The 27,720-nt window shown below is 36.4% G+C and overlaps 2 protein-coding genes, 1 long non-coding RNA gene and 2 pseudogenes across 4 annotated transcripts in view; 2 read left to right on the top strand and 3 right to left on the bottom strand.

Annotated features, from left to right (window-relative positions):
• The window catches only part of LOC120593282 (uncharacterized), a 62,512-nt gene that overhangs the window by 743 nt on the left and 34,049 nt on the right, over positions 1 to 27,720 (top strand). The window contains exons 2-3 of the long non-coding RNA XR_005650335.1: positions 11,789 to 11,832; positions 23,839 to 23,934. This is a non-coding gene — a long non-coding RNA (uncharacterized LOC120593282). The remainder of the gene's footprint in view (positions 1 to 11,788; positions 11,833 to 23,838; positions 23,935 to 27,720) is intronic.
• Positions 125 to 4,988, bottom strand: GJA9 (gap junction protein alpha 9). The gene is made up of 2 exons (XM_039851037.1): positions 4,121 to 4,988; positions 125 to 2,135 (listed from the first exon to the last, which is right to left on the bottom strand). The coding sequence occupies exon 2, from the start codon at positions 2,039 to 2,041 to the stop codon at positions 503 to 505; it is 1,539 nt and encodes a 512-aa protein (XP_039706971.1). The 5' UTR covers positions 2,042 to 2,135; positions 4,121 to 4,988; the 3' UTR covers positions 125 to 502.
• On the bottom strand, positions 8,763 to 8,881 carry LOC120593322 (uncharacterized; annotated as a pseudogene).
• Positions 9,381 to 9,499, top strand: LOC120593320 (uncharacterized; annotated as a pseudogene).
• RHBDL2 (rhomboid like 2) overlaps positions 12,424 to 27,720 on the bottom strand; it is a 38,700-nt gene continuing 23,403 nt past the window's right edge. The window contains exons 5-8 of one of the 2 annotated variants that reach the window (XM_039851039.1): positions 18,950 to 19,050; positions 17,165 to 17,225; positions 13,755 to 13,816; positions 12,424 to 12,982 (exon numbers count right to left, since the gene is read on the bottom strand). In XM_039851039.1, coding sequence (XP_039706973.1) covers positions 12,803 to 12,982; positions 13,755 to 13,816; positions 17,165 to 17,225; positions 18,950 to 19,050 — 404 coding nt within the window. In that variant the 3' untranslated portion in view covers positions 12,424 to 12,802. The remainder of the gene's footprint in view (positions 12,983 to 13,754; positions 13,817 to 17,164; positions 17,226 to 18,949; positions 19,051 to 27,720) is intronic. The other variant, XM_039851040.1, reaches the window with a different exon arrangement.

The raw sequence follows: 27,720 nt of genomic DNA, 5'->3' as shown, positions 1-27,720 counted from the left end.
ACTAAGTTAAATCCCAGGAGCAAAGAAAATTTAACCAATGTCCAGAAATAAAAGATCAGTAACTAAAAAGAGGAATTAAGAACAATCTTCAAGGCTTCGAGAAAAAAACCTCGTTCCAATCCATTTAGCCTCAATTCTGAACATATGATTTTTCTAACATCAGTTTTCACAAATCCTGAAGGGAGCCCGTGAAAAAGTAACCCTGATTTGGTAATACTATGTCTTTGATTTTAAAACTACACCTTCACAATTCAGAATTTGAGTTGTTTGCTCTATATTGGTAATACTATGTCTTTTTTGGTAATACTATGTCTTTGATTTTAAAACTACACCTTCACAATTCAGAATTTAAGCTGTTTGCTCTGTACGAAATAAGTTTGCAGCTGTCTGTCTTAACAGCTGGGCTTTAGAGCTGCCCTTACCTGTTCAGTCTGTGCTTCGCCACCACTAGGCTACTTGTATGATAGGATAATATGCAGAATGTCTAAAAGCCAACAGCTGTTCAGATCTGAAGGTCTGTGGGAGCCCGCCTACTAATGAGGTTGTTTGTCAGCAACACTAAATGATTTGGAGGACAAGTGGTAGGATTATTGCAGGTTCTGACAAACTCCGATCCAAAGGACAACTCTCCTAAAGAATTAGGAGTGTCTGGAATATTAAGTGGTTGGAAGTCCCCTTGTAAAGGAGAAAGGGTTCTGATTGTGCCATCTCTGAACTGGCCCTTGAGGTTACCTTTAGGAGGTGACTCCCAGTTCTCATCTTCTATAGAGGGACTCAGTGTAGCACAAAGCCACCTCGGGGTTTCCATGCAGTTAGCTGGCAGAGAGAAAGCTCTTTGGGATGTCAGCCCCATGTGGTTGTCCAGATCTCTAGCAACACCTGGAATAGAACAATTACCTCTAGCATTCTGGTTCCTTTTGCTGTCTTTGCCATCAATTTTCTTTTCTCTTAAGTGGTTACCATTAACTTCTTTTCTAAATATTTTATGAGCATCTTCATTAGTACTTGAGCCGATGGATTGAATATGACTACAAGTAGTACTAAGTGTGCACTTCTCATTGGAAAGTACAGTTTCCAGTTCATCCAAAATACATTTTTCATCATTTCCTTTGTGATTGTCAGGATCTGCCTGAAATGCAGATAAATTTAAACTGGGATACACTGCTGTGTGTGTTTGCTTTTCCACTAGCAGATTATAATCAGGTGCAGAAGAGAGTTGCTTCAGTGAATTTGCAGATGTGCTCTGATATTTGGCAAGATTTTGTTTTGACTTGTAGAATTCATTATGCTCATCCTTCAATTTATATTGTCCCCAAAGCCCTCTTTTAACCTTTTTAAAGCCTAAGTGGAAAATTTCTAGAACATTTAAAAAAAGTGAAACAGTGGCTATGGATTGCATAAATAATAGAAATATTGTCTTTTCTGTTGGTCTCGAGACAAAACAATCAATTATATTTGGACATGGGTGGCCATGGCATTTAAATAGAGGCTCTAAATGAAATCCATATAAAAGATACTGTCCAGTCATGAACCCAACTTCAACTACAGAGCGAGCAAAAATGTGTATCACATAAGTGCAAAGCAAAGTTCCTCTGAGTGGAGCTTTATTTAGTGTTCTTCTCTCCAGCTGATAAAGTTCTTTCTCCAATTTCCTCCGATCCCCAGACACTTCAAACTCTAGCCCCTTCAGTTCTCCTCTCAGTTGAGCTTTCTCCCTCTGCCTCTCTTTCTCCAGAACTCTCAGTTGGTACAAAGCATGGCCCATGTAGACCAGAGATGGTGAAGACACAAATATCACCTGTAGAACCCAGTATCTAATGAGGGAGATAGGAAAGGCCTGGTCATAGCATACATTTCTGCAGCCAGGTTGTTCTGTATTACAGATGAAGCCAGACTGCTCATCATTCCAGACATTTTCAGCTGCTACACCCAAAACAAGCATTCGAAATATGAACAAGATGGTGAGCCAGATCTTTCCAATCATGGTAGAGTGGGTGTGAACTTCCTCCAGAATGCCTCCAAGGAAATTCCAGTCCCCCATGTTTATTTAGTCGGCCATCTTAGCTCTGAACCCCGTCACAAAGAAGGCAGATAAAGTCTTCTATTCTGACAGCGTGCTATTTCTTAAAGCAAACCTATAGCCAAAATATGAACAAAGTATCACTCAGTTTGCAAGTTGCTTTATTTTTTCCCTAGAGTTGTGATAATCTGTTACCAAGAATATATTTAAGATGTCAGGAATTTAAAATCACATGTTTAGACCTCAATGCAATGAAAAAAACAAAAACATGATACCTGGGGAAGGGTGTATAAACTCTATGAAAATAGAACTGTAGGATTTTCTATAAGAAAGGAGTCTCCTTAAGCAGAAGTTTGTTGTTTAATCTTTTAAACTCAGAGCTTTTGGAGAAGTTCCTTAAACTTGATTTGATCTTACAAATGTATTAAGATTATATTATATAAAAGTTATAACCAAAGTCAATAATTTTAAAATTTCACTTATACGCAAAGGAAAATGAATGTGTTTCATTTTATAATTCAGTAAGATACAGCATCTAATGAAACCAGAGGAAACATCTGGCTCTTGCTATAAGAATTTAGATTAGTTTTTTAATCCACATTTAAATTTCTAAATTCTAGATTTATGACAGTTTTTGAGCATTGTCAGAAGTCATTTTAGTAATATATTTGAGTATTCATAACATTTTTATTGTAATTTGCTATGAAAAATATTGTAAATTTTTATCATCTTAAAATGAACTCCAAAAATTTTCTACTATTTGGTATTACCAGGATGTTATTAGATATTACTTGAAATAAATGGAACATTAGTGTGGTGGTGGTGTTATAGAAATTTTCATTGTAACAGTGTTTGACCTATTTAAGACATGTAGCTTGCTTTTGTGGAGGGAGCAATGGGGCAAGTTATAATTTACATGCTTGGATTATCAGCCAGTAGGTTTTATATTAAGGTTGATATCCTAGGATATCTAAGAGGAAGTACATCCCAAAGAAAAGAAAAAGGAATGAATATTTTCACTCTCATATAAAATATAAATGTATTATATCCCTTATAGAAAGGGAAATGTTACACAATAGCTACAAGATATAGGCTATGCTTTTTCATCACAAAATTCCTATGAAGTAATTATGTTGCTCCCCATTTTACAATGAGGAAACTGAGACACACCTTAAATGACCCAAAGTCACACAGCTAGAACTGGCATTCAGATTCAATCAGTATGGTTCTAAAGTCAGCTCTTAACTGTTTTAACTAAACTGTTATTTTCCTCTTTAAACATTTGAAATTTGCATCAAAGAGACATTAAGAAATCATGTTTACTCTTAAATTTTTAATTATTTAAATAGTGATAGCTTTGACTTTTTAAATAACTATATACAGTTAAAAAGACTTACAAAAGCATCAACCTTCTAAAATTTAGTTGTATTCCTGAGATAGAAAAATTTCTATTTGACTTTATTATGTTAGCAATAATATACTCTTTGACCCAACAATCCAAAGCACTTTAAAGTGTAAGCACATATTCATGATCATAATCATAACCTGAAAACATCCAAAATGATTGTCAATACAAGAAAGACTATATCGTACATAATAAATAACAGTATATCCAGAGTGTGATACTATGCAAACAGTAGAAATGATAAATACATAATAATATAAAAAGACATTTGATATATTGTTTCAGTGACATTTAGGTTATAACATTGAATAGTGTGGTCCTATTACTGTTAATTTACTTACATATAGAGATGCATGCAAAAAAGCCTAGAAAGATATTCATCAAATGTTAACTGATTATCTCTGGGTAGTGTAATTACAATTGACTTAACTTTTTATCATTTTTTTTTTTACCGTGAACACTTTACTTCTCTAATCACAAAAAGAAATAAAAGATTTTTTTTCCCTTATAAGGGCATAGCATTTCCCGAAATAAGCAGCAGTATTATTTCACTACAAACCTTAGGTTCTAAAGCTTTCGTAGCAAATGATGTTAATACCAGCATACATAGATATAGTACTATAGAATTCAAAAGCGAAAGGTAAAAACATTTCAAATGGCTCTTAATTAGCTAAAACAGAGAAATTATTACAAACCTTTCTTAGTTTAGATAAATCTGAAGCAAATCATGCTTAGAAATTATACCACAGCCATCTTCAACTTATTTTCTGAATTTGTCCCTTTGCAGGTGTAGAGCAGATTCAGTTTGGTTCAGTGCAGTGAATGAGTCAGCCACCAGCTAAAATCCATTTTCCTATCAGCATATTCTTGCTTCTAAAACAGTGTTGTCCAATAAAACTTTTTGCAGTGATGTCGAAATAGACTCTATCTGTGCTATCCAATAATGTAGCCACTAGCCACATGTAGCTAGCTATTGAGCACTCTCAATGTGGCTTGTGTGACAGAGGAACTGAGTTTTTTATTTTAATTTTAGTTAAAATATACAGAGCTACCTGTACCTAGTGGCTACTTTATTGGACAGCACAGGTGAAAATTACTTCCAGTATTTCTAATCGCACAACACAGTGTAGAAGACTAAAGTTATGAGCCCCAAATTAAGCTGAGTTAATGGTTCCTCTGTAATTTTCAGATGTCGAACTAAAACAGATGTTTGTGTGCTTTTTTAATGGTAATTTTGTTCCTGGTGAACCCCATAAGATAATCACTATTTTTGGTCATGTGAACAATGTTTCTAGTGCCAAAAAATCTTTCTGACTAGATAATAACTTCTTAGTCATCAGTCTTAATAATCAATGGGTCATGTCCAGTTTCACAGTTAGATAAATCCTGTTGCTCTGTCTAGTTTTCTGTGACTAACAGTTGTATTGTCCTTTAGGTTATTCAGGGTCTCTCCTCAGAGCTGGTGACCTGGTGGATTGGCCATGGCAGATGAATATTTATTCCTTGGGCCTCTTTGCTAACTACTAGCTACTTTTCAGATTAAATGCAAACATTTTGTCACAGGAAATTTTATATGCATATATGTATATGTGCATATTATATATTATATCAATTATATATTATATGTAACAAATTATTAATAATGAAAAATGCTAAGCCTCAGTAGTCAGAGAAATACAAATTAAAATGAAGTATTTTTTAACTATAAAAATGGAAATTTCTCAAAGATTTATAATACCTGCTTTTGGCAAGAGTATGAGAAAACTCTTACTCATATACTGTAAGAATATAAATGGACACAGCTATTTTTTAAAAATGTGTCTAAAGTCCATCAGTGTTAACTCTCTGTTACAGGGATGAGGGAAAATTAATAGTTCAAAGAGTAATAATGATGAAAACTCTACAAAGAACTGAATATAAAAGTAAAAAGTACATAGTTGTCAAAAAAGTTTTTAAACATGTTTACTTTCTATGCAGTTTTTTTTTTTAATTTAAGCGATGGCTAATAAACATGTCAAGTTTTTAAAAAGTCATCTTAAATTTAACAAAATTAACAAAACATTTCTGCTTCTGGATGCTCGAAATATTCATTCATTCAGCAAAATATACTCAAAGACACACTGCACGTTTGCATAGTACTGTTGGTAGTAGTACAAAATCAGCAGCAACTTAAATGTCCAATAGAGGAATGGTTAAATAAACACTAGTACATCTGTATCACTGAGCAACTGAGAGAATAAAGATCTGTACACTAAAAGAGATAGACCCCTGCATCAATTATAAAGCAATTTACAGAACAATAATTGTAGTGTGACCTCATTTATCCTGTTAAAACTTATATTTCGTGTGTATATTTAATTAGCTAAAACAGGTTAACGCAAACCTTTCATAATTTAGGTACATTAGAAAAGCACATCATGCTTCTCTGAGTTTCTCCCTTTGGGGGTGCAGAGCAGATTTAGTGCCATTCAGTACAGTGAATGAGTCAGCCAGCAGCTAAAATCCATTTCCCTTTCTGTTCATCCTGAATAGTAAAATGTCCAAAATGTGCACCTAACTGTTGACAGCAGTCATCACTGGGGAAAAAAAGCTGTTTAGGATGGGAAAATAAAAGGGAGTTTTATCTTTTTAAGTTCTTGTTCAAATCTCCAACTTTGTTCTTCTTTCTCAAGATTGCCATGGACAGATACATGCAAAAAAATGAAACTAGTCCATTTTCCACATAAATTTTTAGCGTTTTCACAGAAAGTAAGGCTTTAAATTCTCAAACATGGGCTGGTAATTTTGAATTGTTACCTACCTTGGGTTTGCGTACTAGTTTCTCTATCTTCAAATAAATTTCAGCCAACATTAAGGGACTGCTCTATGAAAGCACTGTGCTCCGCTGTTTCTAAAAGTGTCACAGATGCTTAGAATTTCATCTCTCCTCTCCCCTCAAAAAAACTCCGCACATTCATTTGTTTCATTTATTGAACCATTTTATTCAGATCTTTTATGGTTCCGTATAAAATTTTTTATTATTTGTTCTCATTTTCTGAAAAATGTCGTTGGTATTTTGATAGGGATTGCATCGAATCTATAGATTGCTTTGAATAGTATGACCATTTTAACGATGTTGTTTCTTCCTACCTATGAGCTCAGTATATGCTTCCATTTGTATCCTCTTCAAATTTTTTTTCAATGACTTATAATTTTCTGAGAACAGGTCTTTTACCTCCTTGGCTAATTTGATTCCTAGGTATCTTATTGTTTTTGATGCAATTGTAAATGGGATTGTTTTCTTAATTTCTCTTTCTGATAGTTTATCATTGGTGTATAAAAATGTAACCAACTTCTGAATATTAATTTTGTATCCTGCTACTTTACTGAATTCATTTATCAGTTCTAACAGTTTTTTTTTGATAGAATCCTTAGGGTTCTCTGTAGTATCATGTCATCTGCAAATAATGACAGTTATACTTCCTCCTTTCCAGTTTGAATGCCTTTTATTTCACTTTCTTGCCTGATGGCTGTAGCTAGGACTTCCAATACTATGTTGAATAGAATTGGTGATAGTGAACATCCTTTTCTTGTTCCCGATCTTAAGGAAAGTGCTTTTAGCCTTTCCCCACTGGGTATGATGTTAGCCGTAGGTTTGTCATATATGGCCTTTATTATGTTGAGGTATGTTCCCTCTGTTTCCACTTTGCTGAGAGTTTTTATCATAAATGGATGCTGGATTTTATCAAATGCTTTTTCTGCATCTGTTGATATGATCAAATGATTTTAATCTTTCAATTTGTTAATATGGTGTATCACATTAATTGATTTGCAGATATTAAACCAGCCTTGCATCCCAGGAATAAATCAAACTTGATCGTGGTGTATATTTTTAATGTATTGCTGAATTTGGTTTGCTGTTGAGAATTTTCGCATCAATGTTCATCAGGGATATTGGCCTATAGTTTTATTTGTACTGTCTTTGTTTGGTTTTGGAATCAGCGTAATGGTGGCTTTGTAAAAAGAGGGAGACTTCCTTCCTCTTGAATTTTTTGGAATAGTTTGAGAAGAATAGGTGTTAATTCTTTTTTGAATGTTTGATAAAATTCACCTATGAAGCCGTCTGGCCCAGGACTTTTGTTTTTTGGAAGTTTTTTGATTACTGATTCGATTTCGTTGGTGATAATCAGTCGGTTCAGATTTTCTGTTTCTTCTTGACTCAGTTTTGAGAGATTCTAGGAATGTATCCACTTCTTCCAGATTGTCCAATTTGTTGGCATATAATTGCTCATAGTATTTCTGTGGAGTCCCTAGTTACTTCTCTTTCATTTCTGGTTTTATTTATTTGGGTCCTCTCGCTTTTTTTCTTGATGAGTCTGGCTAAAGGTTCGTCAATTTTGTTTATCCTTTCAAAGAACCAGCTCTTGGTTCATTGATCTTTTGTATTGTTTTTCTAGATTCTATTTCATTTATTTCCGTTCTGATGTGTATTATTTCCTTCTTTCTACTCACTTTGGGTTTTGTTTGCTATTCTTTTCCTAGTTCTTTTAAGTATAAGGTTAAATTGTTTATTTGAGATTTTTCTTGTTTCTTGAGGTAGGGCTGTATTACTATGAATTTCCTTCTTCGGGCTGCTTTTGCTGTGTCCCATAATTTGGAGTCGTCGTGATTTCATCTTCATTTGTCTCTAAGTATCCTTTGATTTCTTCCTTGATCTTATTGTTAACCCATTCATTGTTTAGTAGCATGTAGTTTAGCCTCCATATGTTTGTATATTTTCCAGGTGTGTGTTTTTGTTTTTATTTTTGTTTTCGTAGTTGATCTCTAGTTTCATACCATTGTGATCAGAGAAGACACTTGATATGATTTCAGTCTTCTTAAATTTACTGACACTTGTTTTGTGGCATAGCATGCGGTCTCTCCTAGAAAGTGTTCAATGTGCATTTGAGAAGAGTGTATATCCTGCTTCTTTGGGAAGAAACGCTCTGAAAATATCAATTAAATCCAGCTGTGTCATTTAAGGCTGTTGTTTCCTTGTTGATTTTCTGTCGGAAGATCTGTCCATTGGTGTCAATTGGGTGTTAAAGTCTCCTACTATGAGTGTATTACTGTTTATCTCTCCCTTTACATCGGTCAATAATTGCTTTATATATGAAGGTGCTCCTATGTTGGCTGCCTATATGTTTACTAGGGTTATGTCCTCTGTTTGTATTGATTCTTTTATCATTATGAAATATTCTTCTTTGTCTCATGTTATAGCCTATGTTTTAAAGTCTGATTTGTCTGATATAATTACTGCTGCCCCAGCTCTTTTTTTCATTTTCATTGGCATGAAATATCTTTTTTTTTTTCTCTTAACGCCTACAGCACCTGGTATTCCTAAGTGGTCTCCCGTCCAAGTATTAACCAGGCCTGACCCTGCTTAGCTTCTGAGATCAGATGAGATTGGGCATGTTCAGGGTGGCATGGCCGTAGACATGAAATATCTTTTTCCATCCCTTTTCTTTCAGTCTGTGTGTGTCATTTGACCTTAAGTGGGTCTCTTGTAGACAGTATATGTATGTATGAGTTTTGTTTTCTTATCCATTTAGTTATCCTATGTCTTTTGGAGAATTTAATCCATTTACATCTTGACATAGGTACATAGTTATTGTCATTTTGTTATTCGTATTTATGAGTTTTTCCCCCTGTTTCTTTTTACAAAGTCTTCAACATTTCTTGTAATTCTGGCTTCATGGTGATGAATTCCTTTAGCTTTTTCCTATCTGGGAAGCTCTTTATGTCACCTTCAACTTTAAGTGATAGCCTTGCTGGGTAGAGTAGTCTATAGGTTCTTGTATTTCATCACTTTGAATATTTCATGTCAATTCCTTCTGGCCCGCAAAGTTTCTGTTGAAAAATCAGCTGACATTTTTATGGAGTACCCTTGTAAATAACTAACTGCCTTTCTCTTGCTCCTTTTAAGCTTCTCTCTTTATCTATGGCCATGCTACCCTGAACAAGCCCGATACCATCTGATCTTGGAAACTAAGCAGGGTCGGGCCTGGTTAGTACTTGGATGGGAGATCACCTAGGAAGACCAGGTGCTGTAGGCGTAAAAAATAAAAAAATAAGGGATTATAAGCTGACAAGTTCCTTGCAATCTGTGAGGTCAACCAAGGGTTGCTTCCCTTTAAAAATAAAATCTTAGGCATTTTAATGATGATGTGTCTTGGTGTGGGTCTGTTTGGGTTCCTCTTGTTTGGGACTGTGCACTTCCTGGACTTGTATGTCTATTTCCTTTTCCAAGTGAGGGAAGTTTTCTGTCATTATTTCTTCAAATAGGTTCTCAATTTCTTGCTCTCTCTTCTCTTTCTGGTACCTCAATAATGCAGATGTTAGTACATTTGATGTCCCAGAGATCTCTTAACTTTCCTCATTTTTTTTTTAATTCTTCTTTTCATGTTGTTGTCCTGATTGAGTGTTTTCTTCTACCTTGTCTTCCAATTTGCTGATTCGATCCTCTGCTTCATCTAATCTACTGTTGATTTCTTCTAGTGTATTCTTCCTTTCAGTTATTGTAATCTTTATTTCTGACTGGTTCTTTTTTATGGTTCTATATTCTTTTTTATGCTTACTATCTCTCTGTTAAAGTCCTCACTGAGATCATCTGTTCTCCCCCTAAGTTCATTGAACATTCTTATAACCAGTGTTTTAAACTGTCTGTCTCTGGTAGGTTGCTTGCTTCCATTTCACTTAGTTTTTCTTTTTTATTTTCTGGAGGTTTCTTCTTTTGTTTCATTTGTGGCATGTTTCTTTGTTTTCTCATTTTAACTGTCTCTCTGTGTTCATTTCTATGTATTAGAAATATGTGTTATGTTTTCCACCCTTGGCCAAGTGGCCTTATGCAGTAGGTGTCCTGTGTGGCCCAGTGGCACAGTCTCCCTGATCATCTGCACAGGGAGCTCTGGGTGTGGGTTGTGTGTTCTTTTGTTGTAGCTTATCCTTGTTTGCTGTTAGCCAGTCAGTGGATGGGATTGACTCTTGGGCTGACTGGCTGTGGGGATTGGCCACTCCCACAGGGTATGAGCTGCTGTGTGGTGCTGACCCCACGGAGTGAGATTTGCTCTAGCAGGCTCCTGTACCTCTTGAGACCACCTTTTTGGTGTGCCACTTATGGGGCTAGTCAGGTGGTGCTCTGTTGTTATCTGATGCTATGCCTCCGGGTATGTTAGTTCTAGGGCCCCATGTAAATCAAGGTCAGCCACTGCCTTTGATTGTTCAGGGCTGCCTGGTAGGAGCCACAAGTATTTTACAAATGGTTGCTGCTTGTACTGGATCTGGAGAGACAACACTGTGAGATGAGGTTGGTTACCCCCAGTACTGGCCCTGGGGTGGCTCAGCAAAAGGACCAGTGCACCTCAAGGCCTGAGGCTGTCTGCCAGTTGCCCATAAGTCTCCACAGCTGTAAGGAGTTAGGTGGGGCAGAGACCCAGGGAATCACCTAGGTAAAGCATGCAGATTTCACCCAGCCAATGCAGAATCAGGTTTTGTTCTTATGCTGAACCTGTGGCTTCCTACGAAAGTCTCAGGTCACAACAAGGCCAGCCGCTGCCTACCTCAGGCCCACAGACACCTGGGATCTGTTCATAAAATAGTGTAGCGCGGGGCATGCCTTGTGGCCCGCCACTAAAAGTCTTTCCAGGGATGCACAGTCTGCATGCAGGCCTCACAAGCTAAGGACTGTTGTTTGCTGTCAAAACCATGGCCCAGAGAAAACACAGGGTAGGGCTGGCTGCTGGGCAATGGGCCTGCCGCAGGCAATTTGTGGGTTGGGTGGTGTAGGGTCTCTGGGAGACAGAGGGTGGAGCGAGCTGAATCTATCAGGCCGATGCATATTGCCGCCAGTATTGAGCCTGTGGGCTCCCACAAAAGTCATAGATCACAGCAAGGCCAGCCACAGCCCACTTCGGGCCTGCAGACCCCAGCAATCTGCTCAAGAGACACTGCAGTTTGGGCCAGCACCAATGGCTCACCACCAAAAGTCTCCCCCTTACTGAACGGGCCACACATGGGTGATGCAAGCTGAGGGCTGCCCTGCCCATCTATGCGCAGCCCAGGAAAGGTGCAGGGTGGGGCTGGCTGCCTGGCAACAGCCTGCTGGGGACAATTTGTGTGTTGGGTGGGGCTAGGTCCCAGGGAGACAAGGGGGTGGAGCCGGCTGGTCTCACCAGGCCAGTGCAGTTTCAGAATTGGCCGTGAAAAGGGAGGGTTCAACATAGGCAAGATGGCACCCATCCATAGACTGCCCAGGAGGGGGGCCGACAAAGGAGCAATGGTGGCTGTCCCTCCAGCCCTCACTCTGGTGCCACACAACTCAGTCCCTCCTTATATATCTCTTACAGCTCCTGAGCTGCTGACCCTCCGCCACAGCCCAAGATGAGTGTCTGTGAGTGAGTGAGTTTGAGCGGGCCCTTTAAGGCAGATGTCTGGGTTTTCAGGTTCTTTCCATCTCACCTGGACAGCCAGAATCCCCACTAAATTATACAGTCAGATTTTGTGGGAACTCCTCCTCTGCCCAGGATTGGAACCCTGGGCTGGGGAACCCCTGTGTGGGGCTAAGGCCCCTCGTTCCTTCAGGGGGGTCTCTACAGCCACACTCTCCCTCCCAGTGTTCAACTGCCACACATGGGTGTGGGAACAGCCCACTTCATGTCTCTGCCCCTCCTACCAGCCTCAAAGTGGCTCACTCTTTATATCCTCAGATGTATGTGTTATGATTAGCTAGACTTCAGGTGGGTCTCAAAGTTATTTGTTTTATAATTTGGTTGTAATTTTAATGCAGTCATGGAAGAAGGCACACCCACTTTTACCTAGCCAGCCATCTTGACTGGAACTCCCTGAATTTTTAAAAGAATTTCCATATCTTCCTAAGGTAACAGAGTAATAGCCAGCTTTCTGAGTTGCTAAAAAGATTAGCAATGATGTATATAAAGCACCTCAGTGATCTATCAACTCAAACAGTGATCTAAAGTGATTATTGATAGTCTAACACAGGTATGAAATGTTTTTATTGTCAGCATAGTACAGTATTCATAGATTCTATCAAGCAATTTCTACAATATATTATCCAAGGAGAGCTAGTCTCTTTTAGAGTATACATGTATGCACACCATATGCCTGGGAAAGACCCACTCTGTTTTTTATTGTTGTTCCCTTTTCTCTCTTCCCTCCCCTTTCTTTTGGAAGCGGCTTCCTTAAACACTAAGTCCTTTTGTTAGCAACTTTTGCAACTGATGACTTCAGTGGTGTTTTGCCCTCTTTATAGCATTTGCTGGGACAGCTCTGTTTCTTCGTAGAGTTCTCCAGTTTTTTCCCCAGATGGCTCTTTTTATTCATTGGTTTCTATTAGGGGCAGGTCAGTTTGCTGGGGATAGGAAAATGTTGAAAAGCACGGCAAATAAGACACAAGCTAAATAAGCTGCAATTGCTGCCCAAAACCGTGGATCTCTCAGCAGTGCTTTATCGAAGCAGCTAAACACAGTGTAACCTATGGACATTCCAGCAAATCCACCTGCAATGTGAGCTGCAAAAGACACCTTTGGAGAAAAGGGGAAAAATGGAAACAAGAGAAAAAAATGCTAATTATTTCAGTAGCAACTCTCTTACTAAACAGTGATTACCATCACAATCACAGTCTTAAAAGTCTGAAGAACAACGTTGGGCAAAAGACAAAAAACTCCATGTGCACAGAAAGGAGATGTTCTAAAACATATAAAGCTAAGAAATGTCATTTCACTAACTCTGAGTACATGAGACAGAGCCATTGTTTCTCATTCTTCTTGATCATCAAATTTTGGATGGTTCTATATAGTGCCAACCAAGAGAACAGAATTCAGTTACACAAGGAATTTCTATAGAGCATAATCTGATCTCACATAAAATGTCAGAATGAAAACACAGGTAAGATACAATACAAATACTCAAACACAAACTACCAAATTCAAAGACTAATTCAAATAAAGTAAAATCTTTGTCAGTTTTCTTTATATTGTAAATTCACCTGGACCCCAATTGTCATTGCTGTTTTCCAATCTGCTTTTCATTCTCTGTGGACCATGAAATCCCTTTTTTCCTGTTCTAGAATAGCTACCAACGTGGCAGGTGCAGAGAAGTAGAGCCAGTGGTCAGGGCCATGAGAAAATTGAGTAAAAAGGACAACACAAAATTCTGATTTCCTCAGGAATTTTCTTTCAAATGGAAGTTTGACTGCCTGAAATCACGAAATTGTTGCTCCATTTGATGACGCTTTTTAGCTATTTATATGATAGATAAACAGATTTTTATTTAAAAAAAGTAAGCCAAACTCACCGGTGACCCGTTTGCAGGGACAAAGAACCTTCTGTAGAGAGCAAATCCCACGTCCGACACAACTAAATGGAAAAACAACCCGATGAAGCCCCAAGACCACAACAGAGCACCAAATGTTTTTGGTTTCCCACTAATAATGGTAGCAGCTGACATGTATTGAGACGTCACTCTGTGCCAGATGCTGTGCTAAGAGCTTTACATGTATTAATTTCGCATCATGAATCCTCACTGTGACCTTATGAAGTCAGTATTTTCATTATCCCATTTTGCAGGTTTATTCACCCAACAAGTATTTATTGATTATTTTCCATGTGCTAGGTACTATTCTAGGTAGTATATATGCTGCAGTAAACAGATCAGACAGCCCTGTCTCATAGAGCTGTCTAGTTGGGGGAGGCAAGCAAATAAGTAAAAAAAATAATAATAATAATAAAAGGAGAATTGGGAATGCTGGGAGTAGAGTGTGATTTTTAATAGCAGAGTCAGGGAGGATCTCACTGAGAATATGACAGAGACAAGGGAACAAGCCATGTTGAAGAAAGAGCCTTCCAGGAAGAGAGGAGAGCAAGTACAAAGTCCCTAAGGCAAGAATGTGCCTGGTGTGCTTGAGGAATACCAAAGCAGTTGACCTGGCCCTGTAGGTGATTTTCAAAATGTAGTTCCTCCCCTAGAGCAGCAGTAGTAGCATCACCTGGGAACTTATTAGAAATTAAGTCTAGGCCCACCCCAGACTTATTGAATCAGAAACTGTGAAGGTAAGGCTCACAGGCTGTGTTTTAACAAGACTTCCAGATGATTCTGGACTACAGTTAGGGATAAAATGATAGGTGATGAGCAAGGGACAGACCACGCAGGGGCTTTATGGGTTACTGTAAAGACTTTGACTTTTATTCTGAGTGAAAATTTTTGAGCACAGGAGTAACATGATCTAACATATTTTTAAATCATCATTCTGACTGCTATAGAAGGTAATAGACTATATGGGAGCAAGGACAGGTGCAGGAAGACAAACTAGATTACTACTACGGCAATCCAAGTGAAGAATGATGGTAGTGTCTTATACATGAAGAAACCAGGACACAGAGGTTAATTACTTGCCAAAGGCCACACAGCTCAGAGGCAAGGGCAGGATTTGAACCTTAAGCAATCTGGCTCCACTCTCATCCACTACACTAATTGCCTCTAATTACCATTAGGAGTACTGAAGATGGGCCAAGAAAGGGAATGAGTCCACATTCTCCAATGGAACAGAGAACCAGAACCTAGACATTCTTCAAATAAGTCTGATCTGTGCTGCAAAAGGAGCCTGTGGGGTTTCTTGGCCTAGAACTCCGGTGTATATGTGCAGCACTTGGAAACATCTCATGCAGCTGTCACATTCCACACCCATCCCCAATTCCCTGTGCTCTACTTACTGAGCCACTGTGTCCTAGGAGATGGAGAAACCCTGTCCTTGCCTTTGGGAAAATAGCATCAGACCATGTGTTCTGGCTAGTTTCCTTTTCAATACTGTATTGAGGTTAAAGTCACTGGGCAGGAATTGAGGTTATGGAAATATTCAATATTAATTTAATTGTGAAATGACTGTTACACAAAGTTCTGGATAAATGTGGCTATATGGTATTTCCAATCATTTGCATTTCCTAGTCCAGTGTAAATAACAGAGATATGGGACCAGGAAAGTATAAGAAAACTACTGCCAGAGAACAGGGCTGACTTACTGGAAACAGTTACTCTGATCTAGTCTTCTGGGGTAGGAGGCCTCCTCTCAAAAAGACTGTCATGTCAATTTCTCCATTTCTTCCTTATCTTGCCCTCTTCCAACACATCTCTGCCTGGCTCTTTCTGCTTCCTAGGAGTTTGCTTCTAAGTTGCTGCAGTCTCTACACTGAGACATCTTCCCACCTGAAAAGAAGCCTTTATTCTAATAAACCAAGTCATTATCCTCACTACAGACTTGACACTCATTTTAAGAGAGTTGCCTTTATATGGATTTTTTTTTTTTTTTTTTGAAGGATGAAAATGTGAGATTTCCTTAACGTTTTCCTAAGGGAAGCTCAGTTGCTTCATTAGAAAACACTTCCAACAAATAATGCTTAATGAAAGAAGGTCCTTGAGACCAGTTGTCCTTCACAATTAAGAATAATTTTTACCATTAAATATATGTATACATGTTTCAAGGAAACATGTTTAAAATGAAAATGTACTTGTATTAACCTGGCATGTGTCGTAACTTATCTTCAACAGTAAGTAAACCAGGCCACAGAACTTTTAGAAATGATGTGTGCCAGAAAGTGGGGAAAATTAATGTGTCCTACCTCTGTTTGTAGGATACCATAAAAGTCCATCATTCAGTGACTTTATTACTTACCTCAAGAATGACATAACATATATAAACTACCTCTGGAGAAACCCTGTGCATGAGGAAAGGCTTTTTTACTCCAACATTGACTAGTATTAAAGAAGAGTATAAAAATGATTTCCCCATCGGGAGTTTGAGGCTTATTTTTTAAAAGTTATTCATAATTACTCAAAAGAAGCCGATTGAAGACCCAGGTAATTTGTATAACAACATATTTTGATCAAAGGGCTTGTCCCTTAGTTCTAGTTGTGACTCTTAACTCCGGTGGCAGTTCTGCTCCCACAGGAACTCTCCTAAGTAACTCCCAGACGCTTTCCCTCCTGTCTGTGCCTACAACTTCCTCTCACTTCTTGGATTCTCGCTCTTGTTTTTGTCTGCCCTGCCACCATCCAAAATCCACCCTAACTTTCAGACTCAGCTAAAATTCTACCTCCCCTTTAGATTGAACACTCTAAACTCCTTTAGCAGGTAATTCTCTACTGTAAATTTATTGGAGCTGTCAAGAGCCATCTTAGTCATCCTCATAGTTCCCTGACCTCTCAGTTCCTTCCCCTCTGCTCTCATCTCCAATCCTCAGCCACCGCTCCATTCTTATATTTTAGATCATTTTTTTTTCAACCTGGAAATTTAGAAATTGTGGAAGAAAATAAATTATATCGGTGGCTTTCAAAATAGACTATATCAGTAGCTTTCAAGCTTTCCTTTTTCAGAAAAAAATTATATACAGAATCCAGTATGTGAACAAGAAAAATTCAGTATATAAAAAATAAATTTGAAGTTCTTGTGTTTTAAGTAGACAGAGCTTTGCTTTTTTGACTTCCCCAACTTCAGAAAGAAACTGAAAGCAAAAACACAGCTGAGGCATGTCTAAGAATCACCTGTGAGAACCCCTCCTTTTACACCTTTCTGCTTTGACCTATGGAGCCAACAATTTTCTAACTCTAGGCTAGCAATCAACTTACAGGTTAGTGTTTAGGAAATGTGAGAAGACCTCTGAAGATTGAAGCAGTAAAATTGAAGGTGTGAAGTATTCAAGAAACAAACTTACTTATAAGGATGATGATCAGTAGTCTGACAATTCCAAAGGCAGGAATCATTTCTCGAAAATTCTTGCAAAGATATAAATAATAATAAGACAAACTATTGGCAAATGAAACCTCTTCAACTGCTTTTTCATTTAAAATAAAGTTTGAGTGTCAAATATTTGCAAAAAACAAAGCATTGGTGAAACAGCCCAGTTTTCAAAAGTATTTGGGAAGTACAACACTGGTGCACTTTGGAGAACAAAATGAAACATGGTATTTAATTCTATGATACAAACTAGGCATAATTTTAGTATCAGGAAATAATCTAAATATAAGTAATATAAAATCAACACTTAATATGTGATAGATGATAGATAGATAGATAGATAGATAGATAGATAGATAGATAGGCAGGCAGGCAGATAGATGCTGTCAAACAAGTCTGATGAACTATTTCCAAGTTTTTTTGGTTGAAATTCATTTGATACTTCTTTTTCCTCTTTCCAGGCAGGAGTTAAGAAAGACTTAACTAAAATTTGAGTATTACCTTAATTTTTGAGATAATTTGAAAAAAACTTGTAAACATTGGTCAAAAAAAAACACGGTTTGATTTTAGGTTTGAAAAATCTCAGCCCAGCTTGCAGTGCTACAAGAGAACTGATCAGAAAGACATTTCCCTTCCATTTACTGAGTTACTTCTCTCTTCCCTTTCAAGTTATTAACTCTCTTTCCAAGTAGTAAAGATGCAAGGATAGCTGTTTATTCTAAATCAATTATTTTCAAACTGTTGTGACCATGACCTACAGTAAGAAATAATTTACATAATCCAGTACACACATAAATCAAATAGTACTTTTATTACACATGGTGCATACGGAAATATTTTTCATATTTTTCTTTTTGTTTAATTTTTCACAACAGTTAAATTGAGTTCAAACAACTAATGGATTTTAATCCAAAGTTTGAAAAACATTTTTCTAAATGACTTCTATTTTTGAAACAGTTATAATTGCCTCATATTTTTCCTCCTACAGTATTTTTAAAGTATAAATATAAATAAAATATAAATACTCTTTATTTTAAAGTATACCTGCATGGTTAAAGAGTTAACTATCCAGGATTTTAGCCTGTTTTAAAAAGTAGTTGGCATTCTCGCATACTATATCATGGGAGTGTAAAATAGTATGTAAACTTTGGAGGGTGATTTGGCTTTAAAATCCACTTCTAGGAGTTTATCCTACAAAAAAAATTACACAAATGCGAAAAGGTAAATGTAAAAGAACATTCTTTACATCATTATTTGTAAATGTGAAAAGCTAGAATCACCTCACATTGTTTTACAATGAAAGATTAAGTCAAGATACAGCTTGATAGAGGATGCTATGAAACACTTGAAAAGATTGAGGTGGATTTCTGTGTACTGATGTGGGTAAGTGGTTAGAATATTATTCAGTGTTAAGATACAGAACAATGTAAGTGTGGTTCCATTTTTGCAGTATTGATAAGATTTGAATACATATTTTTTTAAAAAGGTCTGAAAGTATATATATCAAACTTAACAAATATTGTATTGGGGATTTTGACTTTCTATTTTTCAATTTAAAATTTTATTTAGTATTCATTACTTTTGAGATCAGGGGAAAAAAGATAAAATACAAAAGAAAAACTCTGGTGGTCAAGAGGAAGATGAATTCTCAGTAAATATTGATAAATGAAGATTCCCTAAACCAAATACCAGTTACTGTTTTGTTTGTTTGTTTGTTTGTTTTATAAAAAAGATCTATAGATTTCATTCCCAAAGTTCTTACCACTAGGACATTCATAAAATAGCCTCCCATCAGAGCATAGACTCCTCCTGAAGCACCCACAAGATATTTGAGTGGGTCAAAGATGGAGCTGGCAAGGGATCCTAAAGAAATAAAACAAAAAGGATCAAATATGACTATAAGAATCATGAGAGATAAATCTTTTTAATCTAAGGTAAAAGTTTGGGTAACAAGCAACATATTCACTTTGTCCCTTCCATACTATAAACATATAGCTATGTGGGCTAATTACCTTAATTTTTCCAAAACACTAAATGTTCAATATGAAGACAGTATAATAGTGATAAAACCACAGACTCTGGAGCCAGAATTACCAGAATTACCAGCTGTGTGATTTGAGCAAGTCTTAACTGCTCTGTGCTTGAGTTTCTCTACCGTCAAAATATTGATTTAATAGAATTTACCTCAGTAAGTTATCAGGGGAAGCTGATGTGTGCATGATGTTTAGAACACTGCCTGACAGGTTTTATATACTTGTTAGCTATTGTTTCAGAGTAGCCCATTGTTTAGCCAAAACTATTGAAATATCATAGACATGCCACCATTTTATTATCTAATGGCTAACTTTCTCATAAAGTCTAGACGTGGCCTCAGAATCTTTCTCAACATACCATTCAATCAGATTCACCAAGCAAGATGAAACCTATTTGGTAACTCAATCTTAGATTGCCTGAACCAAAACAAGGCTTTAAAACCACCTTGTGCAAACTCTGAGATGTTCTCTCTATACTGCTTAGCTCTATTACTTAGTCTCTTGCTTTCAAGGCCCTCCTTCATTCCATAGGAATGGTATAATACCTACTTTGTGCAGGAAAGACAAAGTGTCTGACCTTAGGAATCTTACAAATGGATGAGCAAACAATTTTAAAATGCAGAATATAACAATTCTAATTTTTAAAAAGTAACAAATTTGCCGTGGAAGCACCTAGGAAGGAATGACTTTCACAGCAGAGAGGGTGGAGGCCCTGATACTCAGAAGAAGGAAATATCTTTTTGATTAGACTGAAGAATCTTTAACATTTAGACATTGAAAACAAAGAGAAAGAAGATATTTAGGACTTAGGGATCTGGAATAGCAAAGACATAGAAATGAAGGTATATGGATGACTGAAGATCAGTGAGTAGTAGTTCAACAGGGTTAGAGCAGTGGTTCTCAAATGTTAAACTACAGACTAGGGTTGAGGTGGTTGCATCTTAATCAAATGAGAAATTTATTTTTAGACTACAAATACAAATGTCCACTCTGACCATGATGGAGTTCCAAGGATTAGATTTACCCTCTCACCTGGAATAGCTAAAAGCACAGGACAAAATATATAAAACAATAGTCCAAGATACTGGACATCAGATAACAAAAGACAATGAACCCTAAGAGACAAAAATAAATGAGATGAGTTATCTGATTTCCCAGTTTCCTGCCTTGAAAGAGGTTACAGGGCTGCAGTGCATGAAGGGAGAACCTGGATAGATCTCAGTAAGTTGATGAAATAGAGTTTAGAGTCCAGAAAGATCTAGACAGCTAGAGTTTGAAAGACAGCACCAGAGAGGACAGAGCTGCATAGAGAACTCTAGAGAAGATCATGTGAGGAAATTATCTGAGCCAAGAAAGGAACCACCAGAAAGGAGTTGAGAGAAAAGTACCTCCTGCTCACACTACACCAGAGGGGCTAAGCAACTTTCCAAACTAGAAACATCATAATTTATGGGGCATTGAGTAAAGTATGCAGGAGGGTCCTACACCAGCAGTGGGGAATACTTAGCACTAAACATGACTCAAAACATAGTTTCAACTAGCAAATCTTACCAGAAAGGGTCAAACTGGCTTCCAAGTAACTGAGTTACAGAACAAATCTAAGAAATATTTATAGGAATACAGTAATATTCACCATCCAAAGTTAAAATGTCTAACATCCAAACAAAAATTGGTAGATATTCAGAGAAGCAGGAAAATATGACCCATAGTGAAGAGAAAAAAATCAATTAAAACCTACCAAAACTGACACAGCTGTTAGATTTAGCAGATTAGGGCAATAAATAATTATTACAACTATATTCTATATGTTCAAACGTTAAGTAGAGACATATAAGATATAAAACAGACTCAAATCAAACTTCTAAAGATGAAAACGACAATGTCTAAGATAAAAAATAAACTTGTTGGGATTTTGGCAGATTGGACATTGCAGAAGAAAAGATAAGTGAACATGAAGACATGGCAAACTATCCAAAATGAAACACACAAAGAATATTTTTTAAAATACATATAGTATCATTGAGTTGTGGGTCAATTTCAAGCAGCCTAAAAAATACATAATTGGATTCCCCAAAAAAGAAGGCGGCAAGTACAGAAAAAAGGTTTGAAGAAATTATGGCCAAATTTTCCACAGTTTTATGAAAATTATAAACCCACAGATCCAAGCAGCTCAACCAACCCCAAGCACAAGACACATGAAGAAAACCACATCAAGGCACAACAAAATCACACAGCTGAAAACAGGGCAAATCTTTAAAAAATAGCCATAGTAAAAAGACAAAGATGCTAAATGATTTCTCACTGAAAACGATGCAAATGAGAAAACAATAGAGCAAAATCTTCTCAACAAACGATGCTGGAACAATTAGATATCCACATGCAAAAAAGCAACCCTTCAATATATCTCATACTGTGTATAAAAAGGGATCACAGACCTATATGTAAAGCCTAAAATTATAAAACTTCTAGAACAAAACAGGAGAATCTCTGCGACCTTGAGCTAGGCAAAATTTCCTAGCTATGACACTAAAAGCACAATTTCTAAAATTTAAAAACTGATAAATTAATCAAAATTTAAAACTTCTAGTCTTCCAAAGATACTATTAAGAGAGTGAAAAGATAATAGATTAGGAGAAAATATTTGCAAGTCATATATCTGATAACAGACTTGTAATCAGAATATATAATATATATAATAAGGAATATAATCCAATTTTAAATGGGCAAAAGATTTAAATATACTTTAACAAAGAAGATATACGGATAGCAAATGAGCACATAAAAAGATATTCACTATCATTAATTATTAGGAAATGCAAATTAAAACTCAATGAGATATCATTATACACCCAATAGATTGGCTAAAATTCAAAAGATTGATGATACCAAGTGTTGTTAAGGATGTGAAGGAACTACAACTTTTGGTGATGTAAAATGGTAGCACTTTGTACCATATGAACTAACAATTCCACTCGTAGTTATATACCCAAAAGATCCACCCAAAAATTTGTATACAAATGTTCGTATTAGTATTATTTATAATAGCCAAAAAGTGAAAACAACCAAATTTCCATCAGTTGATGAATGGATAAAGAAAATGTGGTATATTCATACAATGGAATATTGTCCAGTAATAAAAAGGAATGAAGCACTGATATGTGCAACAACATGGATAAATGATAACATTATGCTAAGTGAAAAAGACCACATATTATCTGATTCCATTTGTGTGAAATGTCCAGAATGGGCAAATCTAAAAGATCAGAAAGTAGATTAGTGGTTGTCTAAGGCCAGAGAAGGGTTGTAGGGGGAGCAGTCGGAAGTGACTCTAATGGGTATAGGGTTTCTTTGAAGGACAAAATTGTTCTAAAATTAGGTTATAATGATGGGTGCATAGCCCTGTGAATTAACCCAAAAAAAACTAACACATTTAATTATACGCTTTATCTTTTAATTATACACTTTAAATGAGTGAATTGTATAATGAATTATATCTCAGTAAAGCTATTTAAAAAGTTTGCAAGTTTCTTAAAAATTAAGCGCACCCTATGACAGGATCTAGCCATTCCATTTCTAAGTATTTACCCAAGAGAAATTAATGTATTTATCCACACAAAGTCTTATACACACATGTTCATAGTAGCTTCATTTGCATTAGCCCCAAACTGGAAACAATCCAAATGTCCGTCATCAGAAGATTGGGTAAGCAAATTGTGGTACATCCATACAATGAAATGCTACTTAGCAATAAAAAGGAATCAACTATTGATATACACAACATGAATAAATCTCAAAATTATTATGCTGAGTGGCAGAAGCCAGACGAAAATAAATACTTTATGCTTCCATTTATATAAAATTATAGAAAATGCAAATTAATTTATAATGATCAGTGGTTACCAAGCAAAAGTGGGCAGGATGGGGGGAGCACTGATACACTTATTGTCTTGATTGTGATGATAGTTTTTATATACACATATCAAAACATCAAATTGTACACTTTAAATGTGTACAGTTTATTATTTGTCAATTACACCTCACTAAACAGAAAAACAAAAAACTCAGATTCCAAGGCCATATCACCAGAGATTCTGATTCAGTAGATCTGGGTGGGATCTGGATAGCATCAGCTGTAACAAGCTCTCCAGTTGATTCTGATGATCAGTCAGATTGGGGTCCCTGGGCCGAATTGCTTCTCAAGCACCTATACGTTTGTTTAACTGCAGATTCTCATTAATAGGTCTGGTTTGGGGTCCGACATTCTGCATTTTAACAAGCTCCCAGGTGATGTGAATGCTGCTGATCCATGGACCACACTTTGCCAGGAGCAAGAGTAGGGAAACTAGAATTATGTTACCTATGAAGGAATCTAGAAAAAAAGCAAACCAAGAAAGACGATGGGCAAGAGGAAACTTTTTGAGGAGATGGATTTATTTACGGCGGAGATTGTGGTGATGATTTCATGGGTGTATACTTACCTCCAAACTCATGTAGTTGTACACATTAAATATGTACAGATTTTTGTATGTCAATCATACCTCAAAAAAAAAGATTTTTAAAAAAGGACATTTTACATCAAATCTTCCCCTAACCTCTTCATGTATAATTTCTTTTTCAGACATTAGTAAAGAACTTCATTCTTCCATAAAGAGAGAAAGAGAGAGAGAGAAAAAAAGAGAGAGAGGAGTAAGGCAATGGAACCAGGCAGTGAAAGGTAATAAAGAGCAATCTTGGACGTTTTGATTTTCTTTTGGCCTCTGTAAATGTTCTGGGAAGGGTATAATATGATCTAATCTGTGTTTGAGGAAGGTGACCCAGGCAGCAGTGTAAAGTATATACCATAATATCAAAGAGATACCCGCCAAGAAGCTATTGCAAAAATAGGCAAGGATCTGAACAGGTTATTCATGTTCTCCCTTCTCTGAAACTGGGGCAGAGCTGATTCCACAGGTTGAAATCATGCTGTGGAGGAAACACAAAAGGCTTTCAAGGTCAGGAAAAAAGGTGTATGCAGGAACAGAACTAGAAGGTGAATAAACAGGACCCACAAAAGTAGGAGGAGAGTAGGATGGGGAGCTGTCTGTCGCTAAGTCTTGCCAGTTCTGTCTCATAGCTGCTTCCCACTCTCCATCCCCACTGCTCTAGGAGGCTGACAAAGTTTTGATTGGTAAAAAAACTTTAAGCACCTCTATGGGTGGACTGTGCCCCAACCCCCAAAAGACGTGTTGAAGTCCTAACTCCCTGTAGCACCTCAGAATGTGACCTTATTTAGAAATAGAACTCTTACAGATGAGATTAGTTACAATAAACTCATACTGGCGTATAGTGGGCCCCTAAACCAATATGACTATGTCCTTATAAGAATAGGAGAGAGGGACACACAAAGAGAGAACACCATGTGACATTGGAGGCAGATATTGAAGTGCTATGTCTGCAGGCCAAGGAATATCAAGGACAGATGGCCATTGCCGGAAGCTAGGGAGAGAGAGGCAAGGATCAGAGGAAAGAGCATGATTCTGCTGACACCTTGATTTCAGACTTTTGGCTTCTAGAGCTGTAAGACAATGTAGTTCTGTCGTTTTAAGCCATCCAGTTTGTGGTGCTTTGTGATGGCAGCCGTAGGAAACTAGTATAACCATCCACAACAATATAGGTATGTTTACTGACTTATAAATTACACGTATGTGTGCTACTGCACTAATTTGTTTTTTGAAAACACAAAAATCAAATTTTAAAGGATGGGACATATAAATTACACAATATTTTGTATTGCATAATTAATGAAGTAAAAAACTATTTTTTTAAAGTTTTTTAATTAAACAAAAAAAAAAAAGCCTTAAAGCCATGAAAAGACATGGGGAAACTAAAACATATTACTAGGTGAGGGAAGCCAATATGAAAGGGCTACCTGCTCTATGATTCCAACTACATGACATGCTGGAAAAGGCAAAACTATGGTGACAGTAAACAAATCAATGGTTGCCAGGACTTAGGGGTTGGGGGAAGAATAAATAGGTGGAGCACAGAGGATTTTAAGAGTAGTGAAAATACTCTATGATACCATGATGATACATATCATTACACATTTGCCCAAAACCATAGAATATACACGACCAAGAGTGAACCCTATGTTTTATGGACTTGAGTGATTATGATGTGTCAATGTAGGTTTATCAGTTGTAAGAAATGTACCACTCTGTTGGGGGCTGTTGATAATGGAGGAAGCTGTGCATGTGTAGGGATAGAGGTGTTTAGAAAATCTCTGTATCTTCCTCCCAGTTTTGCTGTGAACCTAAAACTGCTCTAAAAAATAATCTTTAATTTTAAAAAAATCTTTCAATGAGCAGTGTTATTAAATAAGCATCCTATTTTTTTTTAAATCCTGGTTAAATATCATGACACAGAAATACAGATACAATAGTCCCCCCTTATCTGTGGTTTCACTTTCCCGTTTCAGTTACCCTTAGTGAGCCGCAGTCCAAAAATATTCATTCGAAATTCCAGAAATAAACAATCCATAAGTTTTAAATTGAGTGCCATTGTATAATGATAAAATCTCACATCATCCTGCTCCATCCAGCCCAGGATGTGAATCATCCCTTTGTCCAGCATATCCACACTGTACATATAATACAATAAGATATTTTGAGAGACCACATTTACATAACTTTTATTACAGTGCATTGTTATAATTGTTCCGTTACATTATTAGTTATTGTTATTAATCTTTTACTGTGCCTAATTTATAAATTAAACTTTATCATAGATATGTATGTATAGGGAAAAACAGTATGTAGAGAGTTTGGTACTATCTGTGGTTTCTGGCATGCACTGGGGGCCTTGGAAGCTACCCTTAGCAGATAGGGGGGACTACTTTATACTTCTAAATTCAGTTACTTTCCTATAGAAATTTTTTCTGAATCACTGTCATAGCCAAAATATAAAACTTTTTAAATGATGTATAATTTAAAATGGAAGAACTACATCGTTGGCTGTGCTTACTCCAATTATGCAAAAATTTTGCTGTAATTTGGCTATTAATTCCCACCTTTCCTTATGTCAGTCATTGATTCTTGCAAACTAATCAGAAAGAGTTGCAATACATAAATTTAAAACTCTTCACTGAGAAATTTTAAAACAGATTAGGAAATTGTTTCCCAGCTCTTAAAGTGAGAACTTGTAAGAGTTATTGCATCATTTTCAGAAGCAAAATCACATAAAAATGGAATGATTTCCAAAGACCAGTTTTCAAAATGTCCTTTTCATAGCATAAATATTTTTGGAAAAGCAGTTGCATTCTTATTCTTTAAGAGAAAATAACATTATGTCCTCAAAAGGACATATTTTGTGTTTGTTTTTTAACATCTGTTAGATAGCTTACTTCTGAAACCCTTTTGTCATCCCAGAAAAAAAGCCAGTAAATCAGATAGCCATCTTTTTGTAAAAAAGGGGGAAAAATGCAAAAACTAATCTCCAAAATGAGCAGAAAAATGAGAGGAATTACTCTAACTGATTTCAAGACTTATTATGTAGCTGCAGTGGTATCGACTATGTGGTATTAGTGGAGAGATAGATATATCAATCAATGGAACAAAAAAAGAGAATCCAGAAATAGTCTCATACAATTACCGCCAACTGATTTTTGACAAAGGTGCAAAAGTAATTCAATGTAGGAAGAATAGTCTTTTCAACAGATTGTTCTGAAGTAATTGGATTTCCGTAGGCAAATAAACAAACATAAAGAACTTCAATCTAAACTTCACACCTTATATAAAAATTAACCAACTCAAATGGATCACATATTTAAATGTAAAACATAAAACTTTTTTAGAAGGTAACAGAGGAGAAAATGACACCAAAAGCATGATTTATAAAAGGAAAATTGATAATTAAACTTCATCAAAATTAAAAAATTTTGCTCTGTGAAAGACCCTGTTAATGATAAGACAAAGTACAGATTGAGAGAAAATATCTGCAAACTACATATTTGGTAAAGGACTAGGATCTAAAATATATAAAGAACTCTCAAAATTCAACAGTAAAAGAAAATAATTAGAAAATGGGCAAAAGACATGAACAGACATTTCGCTGAAGAAGAGATACAGATGGCAAATAAGCACATGCAAAGATGTTCAACATCACTAGCCATTAGAGAAATGCTAATTAAGACCGTGATAAGATATCATTTCCCACTTATGAGCAAATCTAAAATGAAAAACAGTGGCAACACCAAATGCTGATAAAGATGTGGAAAACTGAATCACTTATACAATAGTAGGAGGAATGTAAAATGGACCAGCCATTTTGGAAAAGACTTTAGATGGTTCTTATAAAACTAAATATGCAACTGTCATGCAACCCAGCAACTGTGTTCTTGGACAGTTATGTTAGAGAAATGAAAACTCGTGTTCACAAAACTCTGTACCGATGTTCACAAAAACCTGTACACAAATGTTTACAGCAGCTTTATTTGCAATAGCCAAAAACTGGAAACAACCCA

Source organism: Pteropus medius, unplaced genomic scaffold (assembly GCF_902729225.1).
Source record: "Pteropus medius unplaced genomic scaffold, Ma_sr-lr_union100, whole genome shotgun sequence".
Lineage (NCBI taxonomy): Eukaryota > Metazoa > Chordata > Mammalia > Chiroptera > Pteropodidae > Pteropus > Pteropus medius.
This window is presented reverse-complemented; position numbering and strand designations above follow the sequence as displayed.

What these genes read in the sequence shown, in the direction of transcription:
- GJA9 (XM_039851037.1), bottom strand. Translation starts at nt 2,041, where the DNA reads ATGGGGGACTGGAATTTCCTTGGAGGCATTCTGGAGGAAGTTCACACC.